Genomic DNA, 11,515 nt, shown 5'->3' with positions numbered 1-11,515 from the left:
TCATAAATTTGGCGTCATGGTCTGTCTTCTTCTTCTTCTTTTTTTTTGGTCTTTCAATCTAGAGGGATAACAAAAGCTTCAAAGCTGAGAAAGTGGAGGCTTCAGGACGGAGCATCAAAGTGACGCGGAGCTGCAGAGGCTGACAGCCAGGGGCTGAGAACATGCTCTGCTCCCTGACTCCCTGACAGCAGAGTCTTAGGGACGTCTTGTCAATTAATGGGAGCCGACTCTGAGAAAGAGGCACGGGCGTTTCTGAGCTCTGCAAGACAGGTCCTTTTTTCAGATCCTCTCGGGCTGGACCTCCTTAGATTAAGACAGAAAGGCGATAAGGACGGAATTTCTCAGAGCTGCTGTGCCTGCTTCCTTCTCAATGCCCAGGAGAAGATGAGAGTGTAGACTTTTCCAGCTCTCGCTTCCACACAGTTTGTCCTGGGGAATGTTAGAGGCAGCAAATTGTGGAGGGCAACACTTGTATCCCTGGCAGGGCTCTGAGGACTTATTCCATCTCATTCCTATTCCAGCTTGGAAAACAGCCTTGTCTCATCTTCCTGTTGTTGAGCACAGTGCTGCTCCAGCAGGTAACTGGATGTACAATTTCTAATTCATTCTTATTTTTTTGGTAATAACACGACATGAAAACACAGTCACTACTCTAGCCATCTTAGTCCTGCCTAGTTATTCAACAGAACACGTGTATTGAAACAAATAATACACTTTGATAGAAACTTGTACTGGACCACATTACAGAGGGTGCACAGTACGTAACACAGCAAATGGGTTCTGCTTGGCTCTCCAGTTTGGCACTTATTGCTTAATAATAATAATAATAATAATAATAATAATAATAATAATAATAATAATAATTGCTTACACATATATAGCGTTTTTCTGGACACTTCACTCAAAGCGCTTTACAGGTAATGGGGACTCCCCTCCACCACCACCAATGTGCAGCATCCACCTGGATGATGCGACGGCAGCCATAGTGCGCCAGAACGCTCACCACACATCAGCGATCAGTGGGGAGGAGAGCAGAGTAATGTAGCCAATTCAGGGGGATTATTAGGAGGCCATGATTGGTAAGGGCCAATTGGAAATTTGGCCAGGACACCGGGGTTACACCCCTACTCTTTTCGAGAAGCGCCCTGGGATTTTTAATGACCACAGAGAGTCAGGACCTCGGTTTTACGTCTCATCTGAAGGACGGCGCCTGTTTACAGTATAGTGTCCCCGTCACTACACTGGGGCATTAGGACCCACATGGACCGCAGGGTGAGCGCCCCCTGCTGACCTGCTTAAGTCAGGTTTGCAGGTGCTGGAGACCGTGTGGAGACTGCATCACTGGTCCAGCATTTATCAATGTGTGAGGGTGGCATCTGTACGGTGCTGACTGGAAGACTGATGTGGTTTTTAATGACAAAATGACCCCCATGACTGCACAGCAAGTCGCAGAGCTGTCACTCTCTGCCCTGGCTAACTGCAACCTGCCTAACTCCATGTGTTTGGGCAGTCCTGGGTTACAGCCCAGTTTCGACCTGGGCATCTCTGGAATCTGGGGCTGAACACCCATTCTGAATCAGCCCCTTACCAGGCTACAGCCAATTGGAGCCCAACAGCTGAAACTCTTTTTTTGGCAATGAGGTCTTAACGTCTTAATGCAGAGCTTTCCCCGGTAAGTTCCTTTATCACCCGAGGTGTTCGAACAGACTCTTTAAGAGAATGTCAAGGACATCTGCACTCGCTGCATTTTCATTACCACCGTGATTAAGAATATCTTGCCTCTCGGAATCCTCTATAAAATATTTAATTTGAACCCATTTTTATGGGAAAAGCCTGGCTGAAGTGAATAAATGCCTAGCAAAGAGGCGCTAATATCAGAAAAACACAGAGAGCACTTTCAGCTAGAAAAAGGGTGATAATAAATTGACAAAGTGGGAATTTTGGAAATCAACTTAAGTATTTATTAACCTACTGTGTTTTACATATCTGCTGTCTCTTAAACTGGACTACTGCACTATGTTGTGCTATGTAGCACCACAGTGGTGTGGTCAGTTGTGTTGCCACTTCATAGTTCTTGATGCCAGGGTTCAATTCCTGACTTGGACTATTTCTGTGTGGAGTTTGCATGTTCTCCCAATGACCACTTGGGTTTTCTCCAGTGACATGACGTTTCTGTTAATTGCAACTCGAGCTTGTTCACCGTTTTCATGTGTGTGCCCTGCAACGGACTGATATCCCATCCTGGCTGTGTACTGCCTTGAGCCCATCTGTGGCTGAATGAAACCCTGTAATGGACTCCAGGGGTTACTGGAGGTGGGTGGTTGGAAATCCCAATTGGAAGGCCAGACAAACCACTTTGACTCATTTTGATTTATTGGGGTTATTCTGAGATTCATTCTGACAACACTGTAATTCATCAGTCTTGCCAATAAAGCTCTTTCAATTGCAGTTTAATTCCAGGTTCACTAAACTATGAGCTGTTTCCTTGGTTCCATTCTATCACCACCAAAGGCTAATTATTTTGTCACAGATTTAAAGAAAGAAAGATGTAAAAACAGCCAATTTGTTCTACAAGCAGTAAAGTAGAGCAGCTTGCAGTTCCACAGCCTCGCCAGCAGGGTGAGTCCTGAGAGGCTTTGCCGAGGATCAGAGGGGACAGAGGATAGTGTGACCTCATCTGGGTATCGTGGCTCCAGGTCTGATCTGTCAGTAGAAGGCTATTGTGTGTTACTATGGGTGAGCAAAGAATCAGCCTTGAGAGGTAACAGTTGGGGAGCTGAGCTCTCACTGAATAGGAGATTCTGCAAAACCCACCTTCTGCTGACACTGGGTCTAATGTGTCTGGCAACACAGACAGCTGACATCAGATACTCCTAGAGGCTAAGAGTCTCTGAAAGGCATCCCCGTGGTATTAATTATTCATTCCAGTGTTAATTAGAACAAGCAGGCCCACCCCAGCTGAAGAGCTGGGAGATGATAATTGGGCATGGAGGCCCGCACCCCTCCCCCTTGCCCCCATGTTTGAGAGGCGCGCATGTGTTTCTTGCGCTGCGTGGACTCGTGATGCCAGCACATATGTGCATCGTTCCCCCCCAGCCACGCGACCACGTCATCCTGCGCCCCAGCCGGCATTGTGAATTTCCCATAACAGTTTCATCCTGTCCCTGCCCGGGCTGGGAGCTGCTTTTTCCCGAGCCCGGGGTTTCAGAGCACCTCCGACTGCCTCGGATTTTGTAAGTTGTCATCTTCTGTCCCCCCATTCCTTTCCCGGCCTCCTGAGTTACTGATTCACTTTCAGCCCCTTTGACATTCTGCAGGCAGAACACAGTGCTCCTCTCTCCTTCACTACGTGAGCTTTGAAAATACGCACTCCAGATGTTTGCATATGTTTACATATTCAAACATATGTTCACCAATGTTATTATCTTAAAGAAAGTACCGAACACGTTGCCAGGTTTGTTTAGTGGTAGCACAACATTGTTCTGCATTGCTGGTGTAAAGTCAGACCTGCCTCGAAATCTCTTTTGAAATATCGGTGATCGTTACCCCAGACCACCAAAGGTCAAAATGTAATTTTTCCATTGCCTTCAGGCACCACTAAAGAGAACGCACTGGGAGAAAACAAATGAGCGCCATACGTTCGTTTGTGAAAACACTCCTGCAAACTACTCGTTGCAGTTTCACAAAGCATCCCCAGACCATTGACAGGGTAAGTGAATAAATCCACTTGAGCTGCAGAAGCAGAGCTTTAATTTAGCATGCAAGGTCAGCATCAGGAGTCTGGCCAGGCTGAGCTTGAGGTAGGTCACAGCCAGGTCATAGGCTGGAACCATTATGTCTTGGGAAGCATGGAGGGTCATCGAGATGGTGGCTGGCCCTGTTTTGAGAGGAATCTTCAGATTCCGAGTGCTGAAACCCTCCTGCAGAAATGGCACCGCACTTGAAGCCAGACAGCCAAGTTGCTCCTTCTTTCTCTGCGTTCCCCTGGGTAACCTCAAAGAGACAGAGCAGGCACTTGTGCTTAAGTGCTCCGCCAAGGACTTGAATCTCATTGAGGAACCTGGGAAATGCACACAATCTGGGCCCGCCTCACACCCCTCCCCAGCTCCGCAGCCCGACAGGCTAACACGACGTGCAGAGGCACATCTGACGTTTTGAAGGGACAGTTTTCTGTGCCATCAACTTAACTATTACAGCTTCCCATTAGGGCAGCAAGTTGTATGAGACCGTACAGTCTCAGATGGGCACCAATCGTAGGAAACATCTCACTGGTTTTGTTAGGTGCCGCAACTACATTACCTTGGGTTCACAGAGCCATAAAGTGCTGAACTGTAAAGTGGTTTTGTGTTATTATTTACAATGGGGGCAGTTTGGAAATTCAATCTAAGAATGCAATTTTCCCGCCCAGATCATTTACCAGTTTCACGTGTATTCACAACATATTTCACACTTGTAATTTACCATTTCACTTATCAAGAAAAAAAAAACGACTAAATTAATCATTTATTTAGAAGTGAAACCACTTTCACGTCTGGTGACGTCAGCTCACGTCTGTTTTTTACGTAGAAACAGTCAATACAACCGATATGAAAGCAGGATTTCAGATTTTAAATGTGTATGGTAGTGATCTGATTAGATCACATTGCCCCTGAATACAAACGTGATTGTTGTCATTACCATTCATTACCATACTGTTAACGATGTTCTTCTCAGGAGTAAGTGACAACGGAGAGAATGCCTTCTGAGACAAACCCGAAGTGTGGATTTCTCAACGCGCGTCAACTATATCCGAAGCACATTCTTTCGCGAAAGCACCCTGACGCCTCCACATTAACACAGAACGGAACCCTGCGTTTAGGGGAGAATGGGTATTTCAGAGATGTTTATTAGCAGTTCAATAAACACAGACACGTATTTTCCCTCTGTTTTTAGGCTAAACGGTGCGAATGGCTTTGTCACCGTGCCCAATGTCAGTGAGGAGACATTAGCAAACCCATTCACACCGTGGGGACGTGAGCCATGCTTTGTAGTGCGTTTCTGAACTAGTTTATTCCGATAAAACAAATCACCGAATGATCTATATATCAAAATATCGGAGAATACACTGATGGCGCACAAAGAGATGATATTTCACTGATATGATATAGAACTAAATATATATTTACTTAATCTCCATTATTAATTCCAAAAAGGAGACAGACCTTTAACGATCACATTCTGATTGTTCTGTTTCTTGAAAAGAAACTCATCTGTGTACTTTCATAACGTTTAAAAATCAAACATGACTACGTTCAAAAGTAACCTAAATGGGTTTGCGCTAGCCTGTGCGCTGTCTTGTGCGCCACCTCCAGCGAATTTATTGCTGAAAAGTGTCACTTTACTGTACTTTCTTACAAGGCAGCGCAGTCGACAGAAACTTGCGAGTCTTGTGAGTTGTAATCAACCTTAAAAAAAAAAACAACACGAGCGAAAACAACTTCATCCCTCATTCTGAAAAAATGTGAGAGATTTCTCACATTCTGACCGTTTTTGTCATGTTCTGGTTATTTTTAAAAAAAGATTTAGAGCATCAAGCTCGTTCCATTCATTCATATTACAGTTGTTATTCCTACTTTTTTTAAAAAAAAAAAACTGGGTTGTACTCGACAAACACCAGCATTTATTTTTAAACTTGATATCTTTACATCGTATTCTGTGGTGTCCGCTGTTACACAAATTAAACTCCTACGGATCTAAATGCCCCCCCCAAAAAAAGGTTAAAAAAGATGTAAAGATATATACGAAAGCTTGCTTCAGTTGGAAAGGACCTTTAGATAGGTCGCGGAGAAGTTTTTTTTTCCCCCCATCATAAAGAAAAGTTAGGTGTTGGTGCGATTCAGTGTTTGTTTTAGGTGGGTAGTGACGTACACAGCCCCCCCTCCCTCCCTCTCTCTCCTCCCACTCCTCGCACGGAGCTGCTGTCTCTGCGATTCTCAGGCTGGTCTTTTGCTTTCAGTGTTTATGTGGTCGTCATGGCGGAGGGACACGGAGAGCTACCGCTTCAGCCGCCGCTCCCCCTGTCTTCGCCCCCGGCTAGCAAGCGGCCGTGCTTGCGCCCGGCTCCCCGGGGCCCCGGCCCGGGCCCAGGGCCGGGATGCCCGAGCTCCCGGCTCCACTGCCCGGAATCCCTGCTGGACTGCGCCGCCAAGGCCGTGGCGGAGAAGTGGGCCTTCGAGAGGGTGGAGGAGCGCTTCGAGCGGATCCCGGAGCCCGTCCAGCGCCGCATCGTGTACTGGTCCTTCCCCAGGAACGAAAGGGAAATCTGCATGTACTCGTCCTTTCAGTGCCGGGGCGCCGGGGAAGAGGGACCCCTTGTGGGTCCGGGGGCCCCCGCGGGGTCCGGGGCTCTCCCCGGAGGGGTGCCCGGCGGCGGCGGCGGCGGGGGGGGCGCCGTGGCTGGGGGCGCCGGGGACGGACTGCCTTTCCGCCGGGGGATCCGGCTGCTGGAGAGCGGCTGTGTGGAGAACGTGCTGCAAGTCGGTAAGTGGCCGGAGCCGGGGCGGCCTCAGCGGGGCCCCGGGCTCGTCTCCTTCCCCTTTCGCGCAGCGTTTGGCCGCCGGGAGCGAACTTTGCCAGAGCCGACGGGCCGGGGCGAGAGAGAGAGGGGGGGGGTGGGCTTTTCCTTTTTTTTCCTCTCTCTCTCCCCCGGAACAAATGGAAGTTTATAGCGTTGTTCGCAAAGTTTTTTTTTTAACCAGATGTAACCCCCCCCCCGTCTCCCTCCCCCTGACACACACGCACACTCCTCACTAAACCCCTTTAAATCTGAAAAATTTTTGTGCGCTGTGGTCCCGTCCGTCAGCCGCCTCTCTCTCTCTCTCTCTATCTCCCCCCTTCCTCCCCTCAATCCGTCCGTCCAGCCAGCCAGACGCACATAAAAGAGGAAAAAAAAAATTGTTACAGTGTTTCGGCTTGAGCGGAAAACCTGGCGAGATCCGTCCTCAAGTAACAGCGAGGCAGCTTTTTAAAATTTAAAGGGCTCCTCCGCCTTTTGCCGACCGAGGGAAAAAAAAAATTTTTTTTTCCTGTTTTGATTCAGCGTCTTTTTTTTCTTTTTCCGCACATTGTGTGTCGTTCAGACAGAGAGAGAGAGAGAACAAGTGTGGTTTTTCACTTGGACCGGAGCCGACGACCTCATCGGCACGGTCGCCCCGAGTCTGTTTTAACTTTTTTTTTAAAAAAAACAAGTCTTTTTATTTCGACTCTGCCCCGTGTTAGAGGCTAATAAATGTTTTTTTTTGGTGACGATTTGTCAAGTGTCGCATTTGTCTCGGAGGGGGGGGACGGAAAATCGCAGGAGCTGTCACGATTGAGCAGTATTGGCTATTGATAGGTTTTTTTCTGTCTGAGGCCGGGGGGGGGTGAGGACACTATTCAGTCTCCTTACAAAATTAACCAAATGTAATCCGCTTTGCTCTTTTTCGTCCTCGCCTTTTGTTTGTTTGTTGTCTTGCGGTCAGGACAAAGGATGCTTTTGCGGTCTTAAATACAGCCTGCGTGTTTATATTTAGTTTTATGTAGACGTAAGGGAGAGGACTCGTTAGGTATTCAGTTTCCCACCCGAAATACGGGTTTGAAATAAAAACGAGATTCGTCGGCTACTTCGTGCTGTCGTTTCGCACACATCGATGGTTTCTCGCCAACGGGAACACCTTTTTAAATAAACGAATAAAAAGGCAGTTACTTCGTGGCCGTTTAGTTTTTAATTTTGCGGCCTCCCCCTCTATGGTATTTCCTTCCCCCCCCCTCCACACAAATTATTTTTAGTTATTTCGGCGGCTGTAGTTTGTGGGGAAAAGCCGGTGTCTAAGTGAAAAGCAGTCGGTCATTTTGAGATCCTAAGTTGTTTTGTGTTGCAGGGGCTGTGGGTTTTCGAGGTAAACACGTTCAGTAGGTTTTTGTTCCGAAACGTGTTTCCACTTTTGTTTCTTTCATTTTTTTCTTTTAAGGGGTGAGCGAGTGGCTGTGCAGGGTTTATTCTGGGTGTTCAACTGACTAGTTCTCTTTTGGTAAAACGTCATTCAAAGCCTTTCAGTTACTTTTATCACGAATGCATTTACTTTATAGTCTAAATAACGCGTTAATTCCACCGAAGTATTTTACTGTGTAGAGCTCCCCCAATAACTGCATCAGTCCGATGTAAGTGCCGAAGGATATATTCTGGTTTTTAGTGCTCTAAAAAAATCACTAATTTTTAACAAAAGCATAGCATAGCATCGTAGTTCTGTATTGTATTTGTATTGGGCATGTAGTTTGCCATACATTTCTTTCAGAAGACCGAAGTATTTTACAGATTTTCTTTGTAGTCTGTCAGATTAGTTCAGCTGTTGTGTGTTGAAAGAATAGAACCTTTGAAATAGGAGTTTCATGAAAGTCCTTACAGCGCTTGTGCAACAAAGTGAAGTGTTGAGCATTAATCACTAATGGAATATTACCTTTCCTCTAAGCATGCCATTTAAAATTGTAAAATCATTTAATACTCACAAAGATCTACTGTATTGCATTAAGCGCCTGTGTTTGTGAGCCTGTAATGAAATAAAACGAGCAAATGTTTAGAAGCGGTGAGCAATTTCAGTTTTGAAAAGGGCTTGTATTCTCTCTTCATGTTAGCATAAAATTGAGTATACACAGCTCATTTTCTTAACTGACAACTCTGCCAGGAATAACCAGATTCAAAAATCTGCCTGAATCAAATGTGTGCGTAGTGTTTTCAGGAGCTAGAATCAAGAACCCAGAGCTGGAAGGAAAAAGTGTACAAATTCAAAGGGTTTTTTTTTTTAATAATATACATAGCTGAACACATTGTAAGAATCAAATTCTGTTTTCTGTACACCTGTAATATAAACAAGGACAAAGTTAATATTCCTTTGTAACTGACCTCCTGATGCTCTTAGGTAGACTGTGCCTTACATAGCTTGTTTTGTTTTTGTCACATATCCACTGCTGCGTAAAATAGGATGTCTTAGCTTGTCAAATCAATTTGTGGAGCTGGAGACAACTTGGAAGGTTTCACATGGATGTGGGTCGACATTGGTCAGAGGACTGTTTGGTGTGATATTAGATTTCTGAAACCCAGTGCTTCAGTGTGGTGACGGGGCGACACTGGGTTGTAGTGGGTGTCGTCCTTCAGATAATGAGAGTTTAGCCGAGGGCCTGAGTATGTGACTGTTAAAGGTTCTGTGTCACTGTCCGTAAGAGTAGGGATGTTAACCCTGATGTCCTGGCTCCACGCCACTACTGGGAGAGTGTGCAGTCTGGCGTCCCTAAAATTCCCCCTGAACTTAATTGGTGAAGCAGTATTTGACTTCTCCACCTGATCAGCACCAGCCGCCTCACTGCAGAGCAGAATGGCTGCCTTTCAGTGCTGGATGAAGTGGTTCCCTTTTTCCTGTATACTTCAAGTGCTGTTTTAAGTGCGTGGAATGTAAATTTCCTCCATTTGCTGAATAACTTTTAGCGTTTAGAAACGAGGAAATAAGTGAAATCGCAAAGGAAGTATGGTGCTGTTTTTTTTTCAATAGGATGTTACATCCTTTAAAAGAAAAGGTCAGTGGGATAAGAATTAAAAAACAAAAACAGTCTGTGTGTAATAAGCAAATCGACAAGCAGGTTAGTCCTGTCTGCGAGTGGCACTGTGTTTCTGGTTACAGCTCGGCTCCTTTCTTTCCAGCCTCCTGTCACTGGCATTTTTTTCCGGCATCAGCTGTTCAGCAAAGTGTGGACAGGGCATAGCACAGGGGGTGGGGAGCTGATAAAACGCATAGGACCGTCTTCAGCGACCCACCACTAAGGAAATGTTTCATTTAAAAGTGCTTATTTTTAACACAGGAGGTGTAAAATTAGCTGCAGATGGCGGGGGGTGGTTGAGGATGTGCTGATTCCAGAGGGTAGCTTTCCAGTTGGGTGATGTGCTTCACTCTCTCTCCTTCTGCCCACTTTCTTGTTGAGGCAACAGCAGGGGAAAATAGGGCTCAATCCATACAAAATCACTCTTGTTCATTTTTTTTGTGCCAAATCACACTGCATTTCCTTTGGTGCCGTCTTGACAGTAAAGCCAAGGTGTTGGGTATTCAGGGTGTGTACGTTAATTTTGTTCCTCATTTTACATATTTTAACCCTCATCTTGCTATTTAATGCTGTCAAGTATCCTAAAAAAGGGGATAGTTGAAAGATAGTTAGTCTGGGGTGTAAATTGTTTCATTTTCATTGGTTTTTGAGAGGAGCTTTCTGATGGCACTACATTTTAAATTCTTATAATGTTTCCTAAAAAAAAGACGTGGAACGAATCGCCATTTTTGAGGTTCTGTAACCAAAAGAGTATTTTAGTATGTCCTTGAAAGTCAGTTGGCTTCCTGTGTCTTGCACATCACTGTACAGTTAAAAACAAAACGCATCTGAATGGCCATAAAAATGATCACTCAATGAAATGTGTGGGCCGTTAAACCTGAGCATTGAAAATCAAAGTGAAATTGCTGTGGAAGACGTTGAATTGTCACTTCATTTTAATAGCGTGAATGTTCTGCAAGGCAAATTCGAGTGCTGCAGGTTAGAAACCAGGTTTGCATTTTTATCATAATGAGTAATTAGAATATTGCACACAGCAAATATTGTAAATGTTTCTAACTGCATCTACTTCGAGCGTTAACAAACTTGTATTTTCTTGTAGTTAATGAGGGAGCTTGGCTTCTGTCGCTTGGTCAGCTGTACACCCACAGAGTACTGTAGAAAAAGACACCTGAGCTGTCTGCATAGGTTTAAGAAACACTTCTTGAAAACCCTTCAAGAAACAGTGACAGGCACGTTAGGTGACAGTGACATGTTTCATTGTTATGCAACGCACCACTTTCAGTACAGAATTAAAGTGTGTATTTGACTATGAAGAGCAATGAACTGTTTGCCTGCAATTTTGTTTTTAAATTGTGCATTTTTTTTAACCGAGTGCATGAAGCGTTGGTTAAGATGCTCTGTCGGTTTTGCTGTGAGTGACAGAAATGAGAAGTCAGCATGCGCTGGTGAAATTGCTCTGCTTTCTGTGTTGCTGTGTGGTCTCTTTGCCTGGAAATACAAAAGTATTCAGAGGATTGTTTTTTCAGTGTCCCAGCTGCAGTAAAAAAAGGGTTTTAAGAGATAAGTGTAAGGAAGAGGAATTAATAGATGAAAGTTTTTGCACAACAGAAATCCAGACCTGTGTTCCCATGCCAGACTGGGGGCTGAGGAGGGGATGTTTATTTAATTTTGAATGTTTGAAGAATTTCATTCTCTTTTATGCCCCTTTGTTATGCAGACTAATGGGACTATAAAGAGATTTTTGCTTTTTTTCCTGATAACATTATACAGATTCAACCCCCCCAAAAAAAAAAATCTACCGTAGCTTCAGAATGAAGAATGAGCATCAGGGAGCAGAACCAATGTGAAGGGGAACAAAAAGGTTTATTAAAACAGAAGTTCAAGGCTTTTTTTGCGTTATTCAAGATTC

General features: G+C 45.0%; 1 protein-coding gene across 1 annotated transcript in view; it reads left to right on the top strand.

Annotated features, from left to right (window-relative positions):
• The first annotated feature begins 5,911 nt into the window (after positions 1-5,911).
• zswim5 (zinc finger, SWIM-type containing 5) overlaps positions 5,912-11,515 on the top strand; it is a 64,481-nt gene continuing 58,877 nt past the window's right edge. Inside the window, exon 1 of the mRNA XM_088598049.1 lies at positions 5,912-6,519. Within this exon, the coding sequence (XP_088454175.1) occupies positions 6,012-6,519 (508 nt within the window). The 5' untranslated portion in view covers positions 5,912-6,011. The remainder of the gene's footprint in view (positions 6,520-11,515) is intronic.

Source organism: Lepisosteus platostomus, chromosome 11, assembly GCF_059453375.1.
Source record: "Lepisosteus platostomus isolate fLepPlt1 chromosome 11, fLepPlt1.hap1, whole genome shotgun sequence".
Lineage (NCBI taxonomy): Eukaryota > Metazoa > Chordata > Actinopteri > Semionotiformes > Lepisosteidae > Lepisosteus > Lepisosteus platostomus.
This window is presented reverse-complemented; position numbering and strand designations above follow the sequence as displayed.